Genomic DNA, 20,530 nt, shown 5'->3' with positions numbered 1-20,530 from the left:
TTGGAGTGGATGTCCACAGGTGGCGGGGTGGGTGGAGGGGTGGAGAAGGCATATGGATTGCTTTCTTTTATTGGCTGAGGTGCGGAAGCGGGGATGTGATGCTGGAGCTGTATAAAGTGCTGGCTGGACCACATCTGGAGTGTTGCTTATGGTTCTGGTCACCGCATTGCAGAGGGGACGTGATTACTCTGGAGAGAGTGCAGAGGAGATTTGCAGGGATGTTGTTGGGGCTTGAGGTTATGGCTGAGGTGGGATTGGATGGGCTGGGGTTGTTTTCCCTGGAGCTGAGGAGGCTGAGGGGAGACTTGGTTGAGGTGTACAGGATTGTGAGGGGTCTGGGTGGAGTGGACAGGGGGGACCTGTTTCCCCTGGTGAGGAGGTCAGTTACCAGGGGACGTGGATTTGAGGTGATTAGTGGAAGGATTAGAGGGGACAAGAGGAGAAACCTTTTCACCCAGAGGGTTGTAGGTGTCTGGAATTTGCTGCCAGGAGCTGTGGTGGAGGCAGAAACCCTAAATTCTTTTGGATGGTGCCTGGGCGTGGGGTGCCTGCGCAGCTGTGGACCAGGTGCTGGAGGGTGGGATTGGATTGGGCGGCTAGTGTTTTTTTTTGGCCGGTACAGACACGATGGACTGAATGGTCTCCTTCTGTGCCGTAATTGTTCTATGGTTCAATCTCTCTCAATCCTGTTCACCTGCTTGTCCACATCTTCAAATCCCTCCGTGACCTTGCCGTTCCTATCTTGGCAGTATCTTTCAGCACTACTATCCTCATTTTTCCAACATAGATCTATCAATCATTGTTCTCCACCCTCCTTCTCTATCCTTTTTCCCCTCTCCCCCTCTTTCCCTTTCTACCCCACCCCTCAACCTTTTCCTACTCTATTATTGGTGGCAGGGCTTTCCGGCTTCTTGCTTCCTATTTCTGGAACTCTTGTGCATCTGTTACCCATCTATCTCCATCTTTGATCCTCTTCAAAACCTACAGCGTGTTCCTGTGAGGAAGAAAGACAAGTTTGGCAAGTTTCGGGAAGCTTGGATAACGCCGGATATTGTGAGCCTAGTCAAAAAGAAAAAGGAAGCATTTGTAAGGGCTGGAAGGCTAGGAACAGACGAAGCACTTGAGGAATGTAAAGACAGTAGAAAGGAACTTAAGCAAGGAGTTAGGAGGGTTAAAAGGGGTCATGAAAAGTCATTGGCAAACAGGATTAAGGAAACTCCCAAGGCTTTTTATACATATGTAAAGAGCAAGAGGGTAATCAGGGAAAGGGTTGGCCCGCTCAAGGACAGAGAAGGGAATCTATGTGTGGAACCAGAGGAAATGGGCGAGGTGCTAAATGAGTACTTTGCATCAGTATTCACCAAAGAGAAGGACTTGGTGGATGATGAGCCAAGGGAAGGGAGTGCAGATAGTCTCAGTCATCTCATTATCAAAAAGGAAGGAGGTGTTGGGTGTCTTGCAAAGCAGGACCTGATGGGATCTACCCTAGAATACTGAGGGAGGCAAGGGAAGAAATTGCTGGGGCCTTGACAGAAATGTTTGTATCCTCATTGGCTACAGGTGAGGTCCCAGAGGACTGGAGAATAGCCAATGTTGTTCCTTTGTTTAAGAAGGTGGCAAGGATAATCCAGGAAATTATAGGCCGGTGAGCCTTACGTCAGTGGTAGGGTACCTATTAGAGAGGATTATTCGGGACAGGATTTACTCCCATTTGGAAACAAATGAACTTATTAGCGAGAGACAGCATGGTTTTGTGAAGGGGAGGTCGTGTCTTACTAATTTGATTGAGTTTTTTGAGGAAGTGACGAAGATGATTGATGAAGAAAGGGCAGTGGATGTTATCTATATGGACTTTAGTAAAGCCTTTGACAAGGTACCGCATGGCAGACTGGTACAAAAGGTGAAGTCACACGAGATCAGAGGTGAGCTGGCAAGATGGATACAGAACTGGCTTGGTCATAGAAGACAGAGGGTATCAGTGGATGGGTGTTTTTCTGAATGGAGGGATGTGACTAGTGGTGTTCCGCAGGGATCAGTGCTGGGACCTTTGCTGTTTGTAGTATATATAAATGATTTGGAGGAAAATGTAGCTGGTCTGATTAGTAAGTTTGCGGACGACACAAAGGTTGGTGGAGTTGCGGATAATGATGAGGATTGTCAGAGGATACAGCAGGATATAGATCGGTTGGAGACTTGGGCGGAGAAATGGCAGATGGAGTTTAATCCGGATAAATGTGAGGTAATGCATTTTGGAAGGTCTAATGCAGGTGGGAGGTATACAGTAAATGGCAGAAACCTTAGGAGTATTGACAGGCAGAGAGATCTGGGCGTACAGGTCCACAGGTCACTGAAAGTGGCAACGCAGGTGGATAAGGTAGTCAAGAAGGCATACGGCATGCTTGCCTTCATTGGTCGGGGCATAGAGTATAAAAATTGGCAAGTCATGTTACAGCTGTACAGAACTTTAGGCCACACTTAGAATGTTGCGTGCAATTCTGGTCGCCACACTACCAGAAGGACGTGGAGGCTTTGGAGAGGGTACAGAGGAGGTTTACCAGGATGTTGCCTGGTCAGGAGGGCATTAGCTGTGAGGAGAGGTTGGAAAAACTCGGATTGTTTTCACTGGAACAACGGAGGTGGAGGGGCGACATGATAGAGGTTTACAAAGTTATGAGTGGCATGGACAGAGTGGATAGTCAGAAGCTTTTTCCCAGGGTGGAAGAGTCAGTTACCACGGGACATAGGTTTAAGGTGCGAGGGGCAAAGTTTTGAAGGGATGTGCGAGGCAAGTTTTTTTACACAGAGGGTGGTGAGTGCCTGGAACTTGCTGCCAGGGGAGGTGGTGGAAGCAGATACGATAGCGACGTTTAAGAGACATCTTGACAAATACATTAATAGGAAGGGAATAGAGGGATATGGGCCCCGGAAGTGCAGAAGGTGTTAGTTTAGGCAGGCATCAAGATCGGCGCAGGCTTGGAGGGCCGAATGGCCTGTTCCTGTGCTGTACTGTTCTTTGTTCTTTTGTTCTTTGTACTGCTTCCACAAGGCAAAAAAGAGTGTTGCATAATTTTCTCCCCCATTCCAAGTCAGGTCTGTGACGTTTTATCATATTGGAGGGGCTATATTATTGCAAGTTAATCTGAAATTTGTTTAAAGGTGCTGGTAGAATTCTGATGTTGAGGGTTTTGCGTGTATTTTGGAAAAAAAATCTAATTACAATTATAGAATTATACACAGAAGGAAACTGTTCGGCCCATCGTACCTGTGCCAGATCTTTGAAAGTGATGTCCAAATTAGTCCCACTTTTCCTGGCTTTTCCCCAAAGCCCTACACGATTTCACGATCAAGTATATATCCGATTCCCCTTTGAAAGTTATTACAACAGTGAGACTTGAGACAGTGCTTCATTGTCTGTAAAGCACTTTAGGGCTTTCTGAGATCGTGAAAGACACTATATAAAATGCAAGCCTTCCTTTCTTAATCTTCTCTGCTCTAATGAGAACAATCCCAGCTTCCCCTCCCCACATAACTGAGATCCCTCATTCTTGGTATCATTCTGCTAATTCTCCTCTGCACCCTCTCCAAAGCCTTGGCATACTTAATTAATTAGATTTGGAGTTTCAACGCCGTTTTTTCATTTTTGTCGGCCACGTAGGTAGATATAATAAAGACTTGGGCCACATATGAAGTTTGAATCTGTCTTTGTCTGAATATGTACGTGGCTCAATTTGTTCGTGCAATAGATCTCGTAGTTCCGATTTAGCCACACAAAACCAAAACTAGATAAAACAACAAACAAGATAACTAAGCAGAAATAGTCTAGAGGTTGCCAGGCATCAAGCGCTGCTTGTGGTACACGAGGTGCAGTTAACAATACGCTGAACGATATCATCAGTGAAACTTCTTTGCTGTGTTTGGCTGTCACAGTAACGTAAAAGCCCGTGGTTTACTCTATACTTGTAATTTCTTCCCCAAGCCTATTACTGTTAGTGCTAATACTTTGTGTTTCTTCAATTTGAAAGCTAGGTTATTTATTTACTTGATTTGAAAAGGCATCATGCAGCATTTTCTTGCCACCAGGAAAATGCAAAGTAAAATGAGTTGGGCAGCCTCAACCCAATTCCTAACGAGAAAAAGTCCACAGCACAAGACTTGCTTGTAATTTGGCACTGACTGCTGTTGCACGTGAAGGCCACAAGGATGGGAAACAAGTATTTAGACAAGTGCAGTGTGTTGCTTTTCTGAGGCAGACTTGAGTCTCATCACTTGGCACTGTGCAAGGAGCTTTACTTTGTAGCTCCTCTGTGTTGTGCCTGACCTGGGAATTTTTGATCCTGATGATGGTTTTTAGCTATGGTAATATATTCCATTCATTGTCATTGTAGTAGAATTCTTTATCTTGGTCAGCGTAAAGAAAAGGAGTCTCAAAAATATTGGCAGAATGGAATATGAAAATGAAGCTCAACAAAGTTTACTTACAGTGGGGCTTTTCAACCTCATTTGAATTGTTTTAGTACTTGCAGTTATATTCGTAGAATTGAATTGGATTGGAAAGACTTTTTTTCTCACCCCAAATGTTCCTGCAAGGTTAATTGTTGCCTAATTATATCCTTGAATTCTGTTATATGTAGGCTATTAAGTGATTTGTCTGAGTACAGCTGTTGATTTAGAATTTTAACCTCCAGTACTACGTTATGTAGGTAAGAGTATGAGAACAAATGCTGGAAAATTGCACCCCAAAGCTATGTAAAGTCTAATTTAGTTTGATGTGAGAAGTAACGGTGTTTCTGGAAATTTGCTACGATTAACTGATTTTGAACTTGAAGCTTCTACAAATTTTGTTTTCAGGGATCCCAGACCAGCCTCCCCAGTTCCACAATCTCCGCAGTTTTATTTTTTGGCTGTTGTGTTTCATTGACTTTCGTAGTCATTATGGTACAGAAGGAGGCCATTAAACCCATTGGGTCCATGCTGGCTGTGTGTAGAACAATCCAATCAATCGGTTCCATTCCCCTGCTCTATCCCCTCTATCTCTAGCCCTGCAAGTTTATTTCCCTCAATTGCCCATCCAATGTCCTTTTGAAATCATTGATTGTCTCTGCTTCCACCACCCTCGTAGGCAGTGAGTTCCAGGCCATTACCACTCGCTGTGTAAATGAAAAAAGTACTTCCTCACAGGCCCCCTGCAACTCTTGCCCCAAACCTTCAATCTGTGTCCCCTAGTCCTTGTACCATCAGCTAATGGATATCTTTGCCTATCTTATCTAAACATGTCATAATCTTGTACATCTCCATCAAATCTCCCCTCAGCCTCCTTTGGTCCAAGGAGAGCAACCCCAGCTTCTCCAACCTAAGCTTGTAGTGAAAATCCCTCATCCTTGGAACCATTCTGGTAAATCTCCTCTGCACCCTTTCAAGGACCCTCACATCTTTCCAAAGGTGTGGTGACCAGAACTGGATGCAGTACTCTAGTTGTGGCCTAACCAGAGCTTTATAAAGATTCGCCATGATACTGTTCTATTCCAGACAGCCAGATGGTGAAGGATGGAACTGAGGCCTAATGCTTACACACTTTTATAGGCTTTTATTTAGAGATGCACATTACAGACATGCATCTCCTAACCCAAGCACCACAATCTCAGTCTACTTCTATTTATAGAAGCACAAGTGAATTTCCAGTTAATGCCCACCACCTGCTTACAATTCAACATCAATTAATATGCAATTACAAAATTGCTGTTGATGTATGCCTAATGTAACCTCAAAATTTGATCAAATTTGAACCAGTGTTTCGCCTCAATGCCATATCCGAGGCAAGCTCTTGCTCCAAGAGTTGTCGTCTGGTGCTAAGCTCAGAGGACATGTCAAGTTGGAAGCAATAGTTGGACAGAAAAGCTGGTGGAATATGACTGTAATACACTGGTAATATGAACTTGTCGACTACTCTGATTTAAAATGGATATGAAAGCGGATTGTGGAACTGGGGAGGCTTGTCTGGGGTCCCTGAAAACAAAGTTTGTGGAAGTAATTGGAAAATTGTTTAAATGAATTGTCCATATAAAGGGATATGTGTTGGCAAATGAATAATTTGTTTTAATAGGCTCTGTTATCCCTATGGTGTGCAATCAATACATATTGAGTGGTTTTAAATACCCCTTTGTTCACATGCTGACCTAGTTCTCAAAAGACATCTATATAATTTTTACCAATTCTATTAGAGCGAAACTAGAAGGGAACAAACAGTTGTAAATCCCTTGTTTTCTAACCAGCATGATGTAGATTTCTCTATAGAGCTTTTTTAAAGGCACATTCATTTATCCCTTTCAAACTCTTACAATGCATGAGAAGTATGAAATATTGGAAGCATAAAGCTCAAAGAATAGTTTAGTTTAGTTTAGAGATACAGCACTGAAACAGGCCCTTCGGCCCACCAAGTCTGTGCCGACCATCAACCACCCATTTATACTAATCCGACACTAATCCCATATTCCTACCACATCCCCACCTGTCCCTATATTTCCCTACCACCTACCTATACTAGGGACAATTTATAATGGCCAATTTACCTATCAACCTGCAAGTCTTTTGGCTGTGGGAGGAAACCGGAGCACCCGGAGAAAACCCACGCAGACACAGGGAGAACTTGCAAACTCCACACAGGCAGTACCCAGAATTGAACCTGGGTCGCTGGAGCTGTGAGGCTGCGGTGCTAACCACTGCGCCACTGTGCCGCCCCACATTACATTTTTTAATCAGTATTTCTAACTGACTTGAATTATTATATATTGTTTGCATTGTTACTGCTTAGTCAACATGTGGAAATATATTTTCAGAATGCAAGGTAAATTTGCTGTGCATATGTAATGAAAATCCACATTATAAAAAGCTTTGCTATAAGCCCTAGTACTTGAAACCCAGTTGCATGCTAATCTTTTTAACTTAGTATCTTCTAAAATACACTTTTCAAAATATTCTGGGCAATAACTCCCGGTAGCATGATTGTAACGACCTGAATAGATCTTTATAAAACGTGAAATATAAGTAAATACCTTCTGTTTATTGTTCCTAAGATTTGCTGTGTTATTTTTGATGTGCTAACCCACAGTATTAATCATGTCTGATCTGATTGGTTATAGCTTGTCGTGAAGTTAGATTACCTTGGAGGCTGTTCAGTTTTTTTCCCACCCCTTTACGGGCTACCTAAGGTGATCCTGGAAACTGCTCATCACGCTATTAAAATGCAAACATAAAATTCAAGACACTATGCTGAAGGCCCAATTAATTACAAACTAAGAAGTGCTGGTATTTAAAGTTATTTTCTTTCAACAGTAAACATGTAGAGGTGCTCTATTATTTGTAGCACTGGCTCCTGGCTTCAATCAAAATGTTAGCGTTAGGAATCGTGTTAAAAATAGCAATAAATAAAATGAAGAAATGAAAAAAGCACTTCCTCTCTCAGGATTGACCTGTGCTCCTTGCCTTATGCAGCTACTTCTGCCAGAGTCTCTGATACCTTTCATTTTTTGGGAGTCCACAGATGCATGCCGAGATTCAGCAGATAAACCTCGGAAGATGATATCCTGTCCTTATTGGTTCTTGGTTTCTTGGTGCACAGTAGTCTATAGTATACTGTGCACCAGGCTGTATGGCCATGTTCCAGGACTGGACAGACTGAGGCTGATGAAGTTTCTGAGGCTGACACTCTGCATGGACAATTTACAGTTGTCCCAGCATGACTGCTTTCCTGGCAGTGGACTTGTCTGTCCATGCCCAAGAATTGTTTCTCTAGAGAGTTCTTAATACTGGAGCTTTGGATTTTTAAATACTAGCCAACTAAATTGGGGAAAAAATCTACTCTGGTGCAAAAGGGCATTTCAATTTATTTATTTAGAGATACAGCACTGAAACAAGCCCTTTGGCCCACCGAGTCTGTGCTGACCATCAACCACCCATTTATACTATTTTTCAATAATTTATTCTATTGAGTTAATTTGATCAATATTCCTTACATTCCTACTTAAATTGTACTATCACAATGATGTGATCTTCATTAAAATATATATAATCCTTCTTTTACCAAACATGCCCTTCAGCTTCCTTTGAGCAAAGGTGCAAAAGATATTTTTTAAGCCATGCACTTTTCACCAATCTCTTTCACTTTTCTTAATGAGTAATGTCAGGACGTGCATATGTGTATATATTTGTGTGTTTATAATGAAATTGGGAAAAGTTCGAGTTGCTACAGCTTTGCTGCTGTAGGTCATCATGTGGGAACAACTTACAGTGGTGAATTGCATATCATAAAATTTAAAAGGTTTTAGCACAAGTAATTAGCCCAGCCAATATCTACACATTGGTGCCAATATGTTAAATAAGCCTAATGGGAAGAATTTTTCCATTATTCAACTTCTTCAATCAACTTTGTGTTATAATTTTTATGTCCTTGATTATAGTTTCTTTTATGCATTCAAGGCCACTAAGGGAGAAGACGACCATCGCAGTAACATCAAAAGGCCGTTATGGCTTAGAAGAGGAGCGAGGAGCAGTGTGCACTTCCACTCGTCGACGTTCTATACCCCGCAGCTTAGGGGGCATGTCTACAGGCGTTACTGAGTCCATAATGATTCAGGCTTTGCGACAAGAAGAACAACAGCGAGCAAGGGAGGAAAAGAGGTGAGATGTTCAATAAAATGTTCAAAATTAAGCCTGTTCCGGTACTAACATGGTAACTAAAGCTATCTACTGTAATCTTATCTCCCTGCCTTTTTCCTTTGTCATTTTATATTCCTTTTCAAATGCTTATCTAATTCCATTTCAGATAAAAGTCTCTACCTCAATAGCTACATGTGCAGCCAATTAAAACTCTTTCATAATTTTTCTGATAGTTTTCTGACAGATTGTTCTGTCTGGCCATTTGAGAGAATAGATTCCTAACACCTAATTTAATTTTGAAAACCTTTCCAATCCCCCTTAACATTTCCTGTTGCGGGGAAAACAGCAATAAAATTATATAATTTAATTTATCATACACATTGGATTAAAAGTAATGTACAATAGACAATGTAGTGTGCTGGTTAACAATGTATTTCATCTCCAGGGCCTAGAAGTGTCAAAATTGATGGAATAAAAGTCTCCCTCTGGCTGTAATGAATTTCAGGTTGAGTTTGAGCAATCTAAATGAGTTTCTAGGAGTTCTAACTTTGTGGTAAAGCTCTAATTTTGACTATAAGTCTCAATAGGGAGAATGATGATCATTGTGAGAAGTAGGAAGTTTACTGTGGTGCACTTGAGGATAAGCTTCGAAGACTTAAAGAAATGTTGTGGTGGTGTTGAGGGAGCTTTTTCTAACTGTCCAAGCACCTGAGAGAACTTGCAGAGTACCCATAGAGAAAGTATTTCATTCCATAGCAGTGATAGCTCAGAGCACAAACATTTACAAATATAAATTCAGAAAACTAGTATGCAAAACACATACCATTGGTAAGTACACTTCAAAGAACTATTCAGCTTTATGAAAGGAGATGGAATTTGTATTTCCATAAAACAAGCACACTTCAAACATGGTTGTCAAATGGCTATTGCTGATCATTTTTGTATTATCTGACAGTAAATTAGCTCCGAGTAAATTTCTGTAGGTTAGGTGTAAATTTTTGAGTTGCTATTCTGTATTTATAATTTGCTTTTCTGTTTTGAAATTCACTCTTCGAATCTTAAAGAAATGGATTTCATAGAAATTTTGGTACTGGGGAGATCATTTATCCTATTGTGCCTATGCATGTGCGAGCTTCTATCAACTCCCTGGGAGGGGTAGCGATGCTCTGCTAAACAGTGCTGCTCTGAACCAGCACTCTCAATTGATTAGTCCAGTAATTATTGTGTATTCACTTGTTCTTGTTTTTGTTTTTGAAACACAGATGCAAAAATCCCAGTAGAAAACTAAGAGGTTGTATGTTAGCTTGTAACTTTTTAAAAAATAATTTATTAGTGTTGCCATTGACTTCCAGGTTTGAGATAGTAAATTATTTTCAATAACCCTCAGTATCCTCAATGGGAATAATTGGGTGGGGAGGACGCAGTGGGAGGACATTTACAGCTGACTTGGGGTTAGGGAAAGGCATCATGCAGACGAAAACATTGCCTTTGTTTCACATGGAAAGGTTTTTTCCCCCCCATGTCCTGAAGGTGCCAACTCTCCTGAGATATGATTTTATGGCTCTGGCAGTCTTCCAATACCTCACCTTGAAAGTAAAACCTGCACTTCCTATGGTTGTGTGCCCAGTTATAGAAATTATAGGAAAATTGGAACTATGTTTTGCATACTGATGTAGTTTCCAGTGATTAATAAAACAGGCAACTGCTTCATTTCCATATTAATTTATGCGGGGGGGGGTGTTGTTTGCACAACTTGATGTTTCCTGCTGGTCTAGCATTTTGGACATCAAATGAAATGGGTGCCCAAGGTTACTAGGTAGCAGTAAGTATTGGAGACCATGGAAAGATAGTACTGTTGGGATAAGTGCTAATCATTAAGTGTATTGCTTTCTTTCTGCTGGCACTTGGGCTCTCATGAGAACCCACTACTGAGTTCCCAAATGGATGTTCCCTATCTGAATTTGGGAGTGGAGGAGGACCGACAGAGGGATGTCAAGATTGTGTCGGAGAGTTGTTCTGTTCCCACCCGCCAGTAGTTGCACACCCACATCTACAGAAGGAGGTGAACATTTCTCACTTTGGCAGACAATTAGTGCAGTTGATGGCTGGTTGCTGTTCCCAACGAAAGCTGAAGCAACAGACCCAATAGCAACACTAACATTAATATTGACTAATCATAATGTTGGTTGCTTCCTCAGAAACACTTTAATCACAGTATGTTATCCTATTCTGCAATGCCAGTAAAGTATGCATGCCAAGTGATCTGCCAGCATATCTTGATGTGATGCACCTGCCAAGATGCCACCAATCAATTTGGCAGTACCTGGCACATCTACCTCGAAAGAACAGTGGAAAACTGGCACCTTGGGGTCTGTTAAGAGAAGTAGATAGAGAGCTGTATCATTTCCTGAAAGGACACTTGTAGCTAATGTGCAACATAGTTTTGATACATCTGTGGTGGCAATGGTCAGCTGTGGCCTCCAACTTGGTTCAACTTTCTTGTAAGCATCCTACAATGCTGATGTGTGGGGATGTTGCCATGGAGTGGTACAGAAGGCAACTCTCCTTGCAGTACTTAATCTCAATAGCTTCTCCACATGAGTCATCAAAGTCAGGTTCTGTGCCACTTGGTAACATGCCTGTAGCCTCATGGCTGCAGACTGGTTTTCTTCCCTGCATTTTTGCCTATCAAACTCCCCTGTCTTTTCAGCTTTTGCAAAAGGTTGAGATGTCTTTTGAGGCTGCCACGGCTTTAAGAATCATTGTTGCCAGATTGTGACATTGTCTCTTTTAATTTCCTTTTCGTTATTCCCATTGTCCTCAATTCTAGTCAGATGCAATTTTCTGCTCTCACTATTAGTATGCTCCTTTATATATGAACAACACTTTGAACTGCAGTAATGAGCTGACTATGGAGAATTGGGTGACCATGTGAGTGTCTAAACCTGCCACGAGCCATTTGGATCTAAACCACTCTAAAAGCAAAGATTGAGGCTGGAGTGTCAATAGGTTTCTCTCCATGCAGAGCTCAATCCTGTCTGCACCCAAAATCTCCACATACTCCCTGTCCAGTTGAAATTACTGATCAGGAACTCTTGGGACGTTTTTTCTTTTTTCAGTTTTTTCCTCTGTCTCCCCCCACCCCTCCCACCCCACTCACCCTTCTAAAGCCGGGGCTGGGGCCAGTTGTACCATTCTGGCTGAGATCAGCTAACACAGCATAGATCAGGGGTCACATTTGGGAGCTTCCTGGTCTGTATGGTTCAATTCCATGTTGGCCAGTACGTTAAGCAGCTCAGCAATTGGAGAGCCTTTCTTTTTCATTCAAATATAAAATGCTTATTTTCGATGAGCAGGAAAATTTGTCACAAATTTACACATTTTAAACTCCATTCAAATATTTAACTATTAAGTGGTATTTTAACCTCAAGCTTTATTGTTACCCACAGTTCATTTTGTCTAATCCTGGAACAGCAGAAACTTAAACATGCAGTACATCGGGGTTTGCACTTTTGACGTGTGTATCTCTGTGCTCCGTTATCCTGAGATTGTAACCCCAAGTACACTTTTGTGTGGCAGCTTGAAAAGCAGTATTACGTCTTGTTGTCCAAGTTCATCATCCACTCTATGGCCTATAATGATATGAAGTTGAATGTAGCTATCAGGGCAGGGTCTTGGAGAGCAATGGCTCACAAGATGCAAAATGATTTGGATAGCTTCTCCACATTTGTGCACAGGACAGTTTTACGTCTTCCATTTAGTCCTGGTGGTTTATGAGGAATTCAAGTTTGTTTCATTCTCTTAATCATAACTAGAACGTCATCAAGTCGGTGATATTTTAGCTAGGTCTAAGGGGACAAGTGAGTTTTGAGTTTTAAAAAAGTATGCTTTATGGAGGAGGATCAGTATTTGTTTTCTGATTATTACATCTCAGAATCATGGTGGAAGTCCCTTGTAGCCTTCACAGGATAAAAATGGTGTGGCAAAAACACATTTAAATGACATTAAAGCTAAAAGAAAGTTAAATATTGATTCGGAGCTTAAAACTTGTTTTGTTCTTTACCTTTGCACAAACTTCACTGGTATCTGAATTTCTACTATCCATGCCTTGTGAATACAGCTCAAGTTGCTGAGATGACACCTAGTGGCAAAAATCTGGTAATGTCTACCCTCTAATTTGTAACCGTTGCACTTAAAGACCTAAGAGGGAAAAAAAGACTGAGTTTTTAAAAATTCAAAGGCTATCAATTGTATTTTTTAACCTGAGATGTAAATTTATAGGGAGCTTTCAAGATGGAACTAATTGCTAAATGCACTTGGTATAGTACAAAGCCATGTAGATGAGTAGGGACTTAAAGGACTCGCTTGTTTTGTCCTTTCTCTTTTGTATAATTTTCAAGGATATCTGAATTTACCATTGGGGTGCATTGTGAATGCAACCCAAGACCTGGTAAGCTGCTGAAATGACCAGCAATGCTTGGTGTTCAAGTGGCATCTATAAAATATTGTGTACAACTATGGTCCATTTATTCCTAAATAGGCAAACACATTTAAATTAGTTTTTCTTTCTTGGGGGGACTTTTGCTTTAAAGAAACTTGGGCTACTGTACTGCAAGAAGTCTATTTCCAAATAAATCAGAGCAATTCATAGATCAAACCTGCTGTCTAAACATGGTTAGCTTTAATATGATGTGAATGTGTTTTCTATTTACTATGGAACCTCTAGTTGCCTGGCACTAATGTACAAGATGAGTAATACCACACTGTCCTAGTTACAGAATCTAAACAAATTTTTAAACCTAAACATCAATTTTATTCAGTGTTCAAATTTCCCTGATGTATATGAGAAAATACAGAAATGTAATGCACAAATATTTGTAATTTTAATTTGGATATATAACTATAAACGAAACTTGTACTCTTTAAAGCAACTGTTTAACAACACTGATCATGTTTAAACCTCTTAGGTTTTGCTGTTCAAGAAGTTCAGACCCTCTCAATTTACAGGAAGTTTACCAATGCAGAATTATATGAACCAACCTGTCTGTCATCTTGATGGTCTTGTTATTGTGACAGATCTCCAATTTTAATCTATCCTTAAGGAAGAGAAAATTCAGGTTATTCCTTTTGGGATAAGATATCATTTTTGTAGAGATCTGTGTTTCTTAAATAAGCCACAATGTTGGCCTAATATAAAGTATTATAATTGTTGCTTTAGAAGATACATCAAAACATTTTCATAATCATAGCGAAAGGTTAATAAAAATTTTGAATAGATTTACCTCTACCTTTTTATAGATCTATGTATAATGTGAACAGAATTGGTGAATTTGAGTCAAATTCAGTAAATCATTTTACTCATTTCAGATCAAAGTATATTTTTGTGCATTCCTACATACACTGTTTCCTCAATTTTAGTCCCAAACCATTTTATTTGTTGTCAACTCACCATTCCATCATGAGAGTGGCTGAGTAACTTTTAGGTTTCTGTGTGAATAGCTCACAGTGAATGTTCACACTCTTCTCTCAAATTAATTATGAAACAACTCCTGGCTTTACTATCTCCATTTGAGATTGGAGTTTCAGTGCATTGGCAATTATGTGGCAGGACTTGTGTCCTGTCGCTCCATGGTATAATGAGAAAGAGGTTCCTGAGTACTTTGTGATGTTTGTCATTGGCTGACCCAGTCTATTTCCAGCATATTGATTTTAAAAAGGAAAACAGTCTGTATTAAATAGGTTTAACAAAATAACCTTTTTTTATTCTGATCATTAGCACCTACTGTTTGAATTCAGGTGCTAAAACCTGTGGTTACAAAAAACATTATTCTGTGACAATTGTAGATTGAATATTAGTTTGTTGTTCATGATTTACTGGTAGCTTTTTGACTGCAAGAATTAGATGGAATGTGATCAGATTCATGCGCACACGATATTTTAAAATGTTCTCAATCTTGATAACTGAATGACTTGTCTTCATCCTTCAGTTTTTAAGGAGTTTCCAGTGCTCAAGTACCAACAGCAGCAAACTTAAATAGCCCCACCTTGCTCCATAAGTTGCAGATATGGGTGGACACTTCTGTCAACCTACCAATTCAGACGTTTAGGGCTGGATTTTTCCCGTGGGCTTTGGGGCCCCAATGTTGGGACCAAATAGGGGTTGCGAGCCCGCACTTGTCAGCAGTGAGATGGAACATAGGAGCAGGAGTAGGCCATTCAGCCCATTGAGCCTGCTCCGCCATTCAGTACAATCATGGCGGATCATCCACTTCAAAGCCTTTTTCCCACACTATTCCCATATGCCTTTATGGCATTGATGTTTAGAAATCTGTCCATCTCTGCTTTAAACATACTCAATGACTGAGCTTCGACAGCCCTCTGGGTCAGAGAATTCCAAAGATTCACAACCCTCTGAGTAAAGAAATTTCTCCTCAACTCAGTCCTAAGTGGCTTCCCCCTTAATTTGAAATTGTGTTCCCTAGTTCTAGACTCCCCAACCAGGGGGACATCTTACCTACATCTACCCTGTCTATCTCTTTAAGTATTTTGTAGGTTTAAATGAGATCACCCCTCATTCTTCGAAACTCTAGAGAATACAGGCCCAGTTTCCCCAATCTCTCTCCATTGGACACTCCTGCCATCCCGGGAACATCCTTCGTTGCACTCCCGCTATGGCAATAATATCCTTCCTAAGGTAAGGGGACCAAAACTGCACACAGTACTCCAGGTGCAGTCTAACCAATGTTCTGTACAGTTGAAGCAAGACTTTGCTACTCCTGTATAGAAAGCCTTTATCGCAAGAAGCTAATATACCATTAGCCTTCCTAACTGCTTGCTGCACCTGCATATTCGCTTTCAGTGACTTATTGACGAGGACACCTCAGTCCCTTTGTACATCTACACTTTCTAAACTCTTACTATTTAAGAAATACTGTGCACATCTGTTCCTCCTACCAAAGTGGATAACCTCATTTTTCCATATTATATTCCATCTGCCATGTTCTTGCCCGTTCACTTAGCCTGTCCAAATCCCCTTGAAGCTGCTTTGCATCTTCCTCACAACACACATTCCCACCGAGTTTTGTGTCATCCGCAAACTTCGAAATTTACTTTTGGTCCCCACATCCAAAACATTGATAGCCATTGTGAACATCTGGGGCCGAAGAACTGTTCTTTGCAGTTCCTCACTAGTCACAGCCTGCCAATGTGAGAATGACCTATTTATTCCTACTCTCTGCTTTCTGCCTGTTAACCAATCCTTACTCCATGCTAGTATATTACCTCCTATCTGTGCTTTAATTTTGCTAACTAACATCCTGTGAGGGACTTTATCAAAAGCCTTATGAAAATCAAAGTATTCTACGTCCACCGACTCCCCTTTTTCAATTCTGTTAGTAACATACTCAAAAAAACTCCAACAGGTTCGTCAAACATGATATCCCATTCATAAATCCATGTTGACTGTGCCCAATCAGATCATTATTATCCAAGTGTCCATTTATCACATCCTTTAGAATAGATTCTATCATTTTCCCTACTAAAGTAAGGCTAATAGGTCTCTCGTTCCCTGTTTTTTCTCTCCCTCCCTTTTTAAATAGTGGGGTGACATATGCTACCTTCCAATCTTTATAGAATTTTGGAAGATGATCAGTGCATCCACTATCTCCATAGCTACCTCTTTCAACACTTTGGGGTGTAGAATATCAGGTCCCGGGGACTTATCAACCTTCAGCCCCATTAATTTCTCCAGTGCAGCCTTCTTACTAATACTAATTTCCTTCAATTCCTCATTCTCCCTCGTCCCTTGGATCTCTAATTCTGGGAGATTTCTTGTATCTTCCTTAGTAAAGACAGACACAAAGTAATCATTTAGCTTCTCTGCCATTTCTCAATTCCCCAGTATAAATCCTCCTGACTCTGCCTGTAATGGGCCCATATTTGTCTTAGCCAAACGTCTCCTTGTTAAATATCTACCGAAGCTTTTACAGTCCGTTTTAATGTTTTTTGCTAGCTTACATTCATGTTCTGTTCTCCCTTTCTTTATCAGTTTCTTGGTCCTCCTTTGTATTCTAAAATTCTCCCAATCCTCAAGTTTACTACTATTTCTGGCAACATTATAGGCCATTTCTTTTAATCTTATATAATCCTTAACTTCCTTTGTTAGCCATGGTTGACTACATTTTCTTTTAGAAACATAGAAAATAGGAGCAGGAGTAAGCCATTCGGCCCTTCGAGCCTGCTCCGTCATTCAGTACGATCATGGCTGATCATCTAAATTCAGTACCCTGTTATCGCTTTCTTCTTTTGGTGTTTTTGTGCTGGCGGGCTCTTGATACTGCAGACCCAATTAGAGGGCCGGCAATTCTGGGGCCTCGAGAGATGGGTGCTGCTGAACAGGTCAGGGACTGCGAGGGAGCCTCAACATGGAGGTGCCTTCGCTAGCCTGCACAGCAATGCAGAAATTAACCAGATCAAGGCTGGCAGCTCCATTGGAATGGAGGGGAACCAATCTGCTGGACTCGGATCAGCTGCGATCGCGGCCTTTCATGCTCGAGGTCCCTGGCATTTTGCCTCTGGCTCCCATATCCAGCCACAGAGAGGCCGCCTCCATTGAGCTGGCGGTCTCTGCATACAGCAGTGGGGGACGGGGTGCTTTTTCTGCTGCCAGCAAAATGCTGGGGAGACTGCAAAACCGGTGCTAATTGGGGTCGCAATCACCTTAATTGGCTGCCTGCCTCTGTTGTGCGGGCCGCCATTCTGATTCTCAACCCATTCCTATGAATCTCCCTCGGAGATAGAGTTATACAGCACAAACAGACTCTTCGGCCCATTGTGTCCATGCCGGCCATCAAGCACCTATCAATTCTATTTTCCAGCACTTGGACCGTAGCCTTGTATGCTATGGCGTTTCAAGTGCTCATCTAAATGTTACTTAAATGTTGTGAAGGTCCCTGCCTCTACCACCCCTTCAGGCAGTGTATTCCAGATTCCAACCACCCTCTGGGTGAAAACATTCCTCAAATCCCCTCTTAACCTCCTGCCCCTTACCTCAGATTTATGCCCCCTGGTTATTGACACCTCCATTAAGGGAAAAATTTTCTTCCTTTCTACCCTATCTGTGCCCCTCATAATTTTGTATACTTCAATCAGGTCCCCCCTCAGCCTTCTCTGCTCTAAGGAAAACAACCCTAGCCTATCCAGTCCCTCTTCAGAGCTGAAATGCTCCAGCCCAGTCAACATCCTGGTGAATCTCCTCTGCACCCTCTCCAGTGCAATCACACCCTTCCTATAGTGTGGCAGCCAGAACTGTACACAGTACTCCAGCTGTGGCCTAACTAGCGTTTTATACAGCTCCATCATAACCTCCCTGCTCTTATATTCTTTGCCTTGGCTAATAAAGGCAAGTATCCCACATGCCTTCCTAACCACCTTATCTACCTGTGCTGCTGCCTTCAGTGATCTATGGACAAGTACACCAAGGTCCCTCTGTACTTCCTAGGGTCCTACCATCCATTGTATATTGCCTTGCCTTGTTAGTCCTCCCAAAATGCATCACCTCACTCTTCTCAGGATTAAATTCCATTTGCTACTGCTGTGCCCACTTACCAGCCCATCTAAATCGTCCTGTAATCTAAGGCTTTCCTCCTCACTATTTATAACACCATCAATTTTTGTGTCATCTGTGAAATTACTGATCACACCTCCTATAATCATTAACGTACACTACAAATAGCAAGGGTCCCAGCACCGATCCCTGCAGTGCACCACTGGTCACCGGCTTCCAACTGCAAAAACAACCCTCGACAATCACCCTCTGCCTCCTGCCGCTAAGGCAGTGAGAATGCATCGGGCAGCCATCCTGAGGCAGGTCCCCATTATTTTCCCAGTCCCCATTATTTTCCCAGTCCCCACACCTTCAACCCCGTCTCACTAGAAAATGGGTGGAATCTATAAATTTGCTACCAAACACAAGTAAAAATCCTAAAATCCAAGCTCTAAAAACAGAATTTCACTTATTCAGTCAATAAAAAGCAACTGTGCTAATTTATAAGGCACTTCAATTGGAGTTTAACTTCAGTCATTGTAAAACAGTAGCCTTAGTATGTCTTCTTGCCAAATAACTTCAAAGCAGCATGTAGTTTTTTTAAAAATGTGTATTTGTGCTCGAGAAGCACCAGAATATGATTGGGCAATTTCATCTGACATTGCAAGTATGAATGTAGCATTACACTTTGGATAGACTGTGTGATCCTCTCCCTATGCCTGGTTTCCAATCTTAACCAGGCTACTTCTGGGAAAATTAGAGATTTCCTGAGTGGTAGGGTGAAAAGGAAAATCAGAGGCAAGATTATGTGAGTTACTTGGCGGTCCATTGTGGTCACACATGTCAACAGTGTTGATGCATGGAAATCGATCCTCCTAGATCTGTCAAGAATTGGATCTGCAAAGAAGGAATTCTATTTTATTTTTCACTATATAATATTGTCTGATATTTCCTTTGAGTGACATTTACAATTTTTCTTGATGTATGCAAGATTTCTTTTTAATATCCCAAGCCACTTTTGTTATTTTGCATTATTCATTGAGGTTGTGTCTTTAAAAGTATGAGTCACTTCTCTGGCTTCCATGTTGGTACAGATAATGATGTAGAAAAAATACTTCCTAAATTGTTGTCTTGAGTAATAAGATTGGTATTGAAATACTGAATAATTTGTCTGCTCTGTACACTGCAAGGAACTGCCAGAGCAGACACATTGCCCGCTTCACTGTTAGGCTGGCCTCTCCAGCCCCATTTTGTTAATCGCTGTGTCCCTCCTGTCCGCTGATATAGAGGCAGTTTACCAACACGATGCTACTGTTACATCCCAATAACGGCTTTTTCTACTGGAGTACTAATTTACATAAGCCTTAATATTTATACTGCATATAATTTATATTCAAATAGTATCAATGATCCAAAAGGAATCAGTTTTGCTTTGTTACATCCTCAAAATTTGAATTATTGAAACTGAAAGCCATAAATCAGTATAAAAGCAGACTTCCAAGCACCCCATACTTACATAAATAATCAGTTGGTATAATTGAAGTTAATTAAATGTATAACTAGATGTATCTATCAGACCGTGTCTGAATAAATTATTTTTGTGAATAATTTGATTTAAATATTAGCATTTACAAATATTGATGCAGTTTGTGAATTAAGCTTACATAGTCATTGCACAACTGTATTTGCCATTTATTTTACAAATTTATTTAACTTTTAAGTGCTGTTTCAAATCTACATTTCTACTGAAATTCCAAAATAATTTATAATCTGAAACTAAACAGAGTGAAAACTAAAATCCAAGCATTAGTCCAAGAGTCATCTTATGGTAAACATAATGGATAAAATTCTATCATTACTCTTAAGACTTCTCATTTTCTCTGTTCTTGATTGACATGATGGCCAGAAGGCAATGGTACCTGAACCTGACCATTAGAAGGTTCATAAAACAACCTGTGATGACTGAAGTTTTTTGCCCTATGTACAGAAGTGCCTGTTCACTGCTTTGCTGGAGGATAGCATAACTGAGAGCTGTATTCTGATGGGGGAATTCCAGCTGCAAACCCGCAATCTATCCTATGTTGTATGATGTAAGCTGCTTCGGCCCACAGTGACTATGATATTTCATTACTTTTATTTTTGTTTTACTTATGGATTTGTCGGAGCATGCATTATGTGGAGAAATATGCAGTTTAGTCTTTAGAACCATAGTGTAATTTTGTGAAACCATCTGTGAATACAACAGCTACTAGGGCTGTGGGACATCATATGGTTCCTTCTAGCTGTACTATGATGTTCCACCACATAATGTACAAAAAAATAGTATTTTAAATC

General features: G+C 40.9%; 1 protein-coding gene across 2 annotated transcripts in view; it reads left to right on the top strand.

Annotated features, from left to right (window-relative positions):
* The window catches only part of LOC137369462 (uncharacterized bromodomain-containing protein 10), a 111,247-nt gene that overhangs the window by 46,352 nt on the left and 44,365 nt on the right, over window positions 1-20,530 (top strand). The window contains exon 2 of one of the 2 annotated variants that reach the window (XM_068030709.1): window positions 8,473-8,673. In XM_068030709.1, coding sequence (XP_067886810.1) covers window positions 8,473-8,673 — 201 coding nt within the window. Of the gene's footprint in view, window positions 1-8,472; window positions 8,674-20,195; window positions 20,287-20,530 lie in introns of those variants that run through there. The other variant, XM_068030710.1, reaches the window with a different exon arrangement.

The sequence above is a fragment of the Heterodontus francisci genome, chromosome 4, assembly GCF_036365525.1.
Source record: "Heterodontus francisci isolate sHetFra1 chromosome 4, sHetFra1.hap1, whole genome shotgun sequence".
Taxonomy (NCBI): domain Eukaryota; kingdom Metazoa; phylum Chordata; class Chondrichthyes; order Heterodontiformes; family Heterodontidae; genus Heterodontus; species Heterodontus francisci.
Note: the sequence above shows the minus strand (reverse complement) of the source record. Positions and strands in the feature narration are given on the sequence as shown.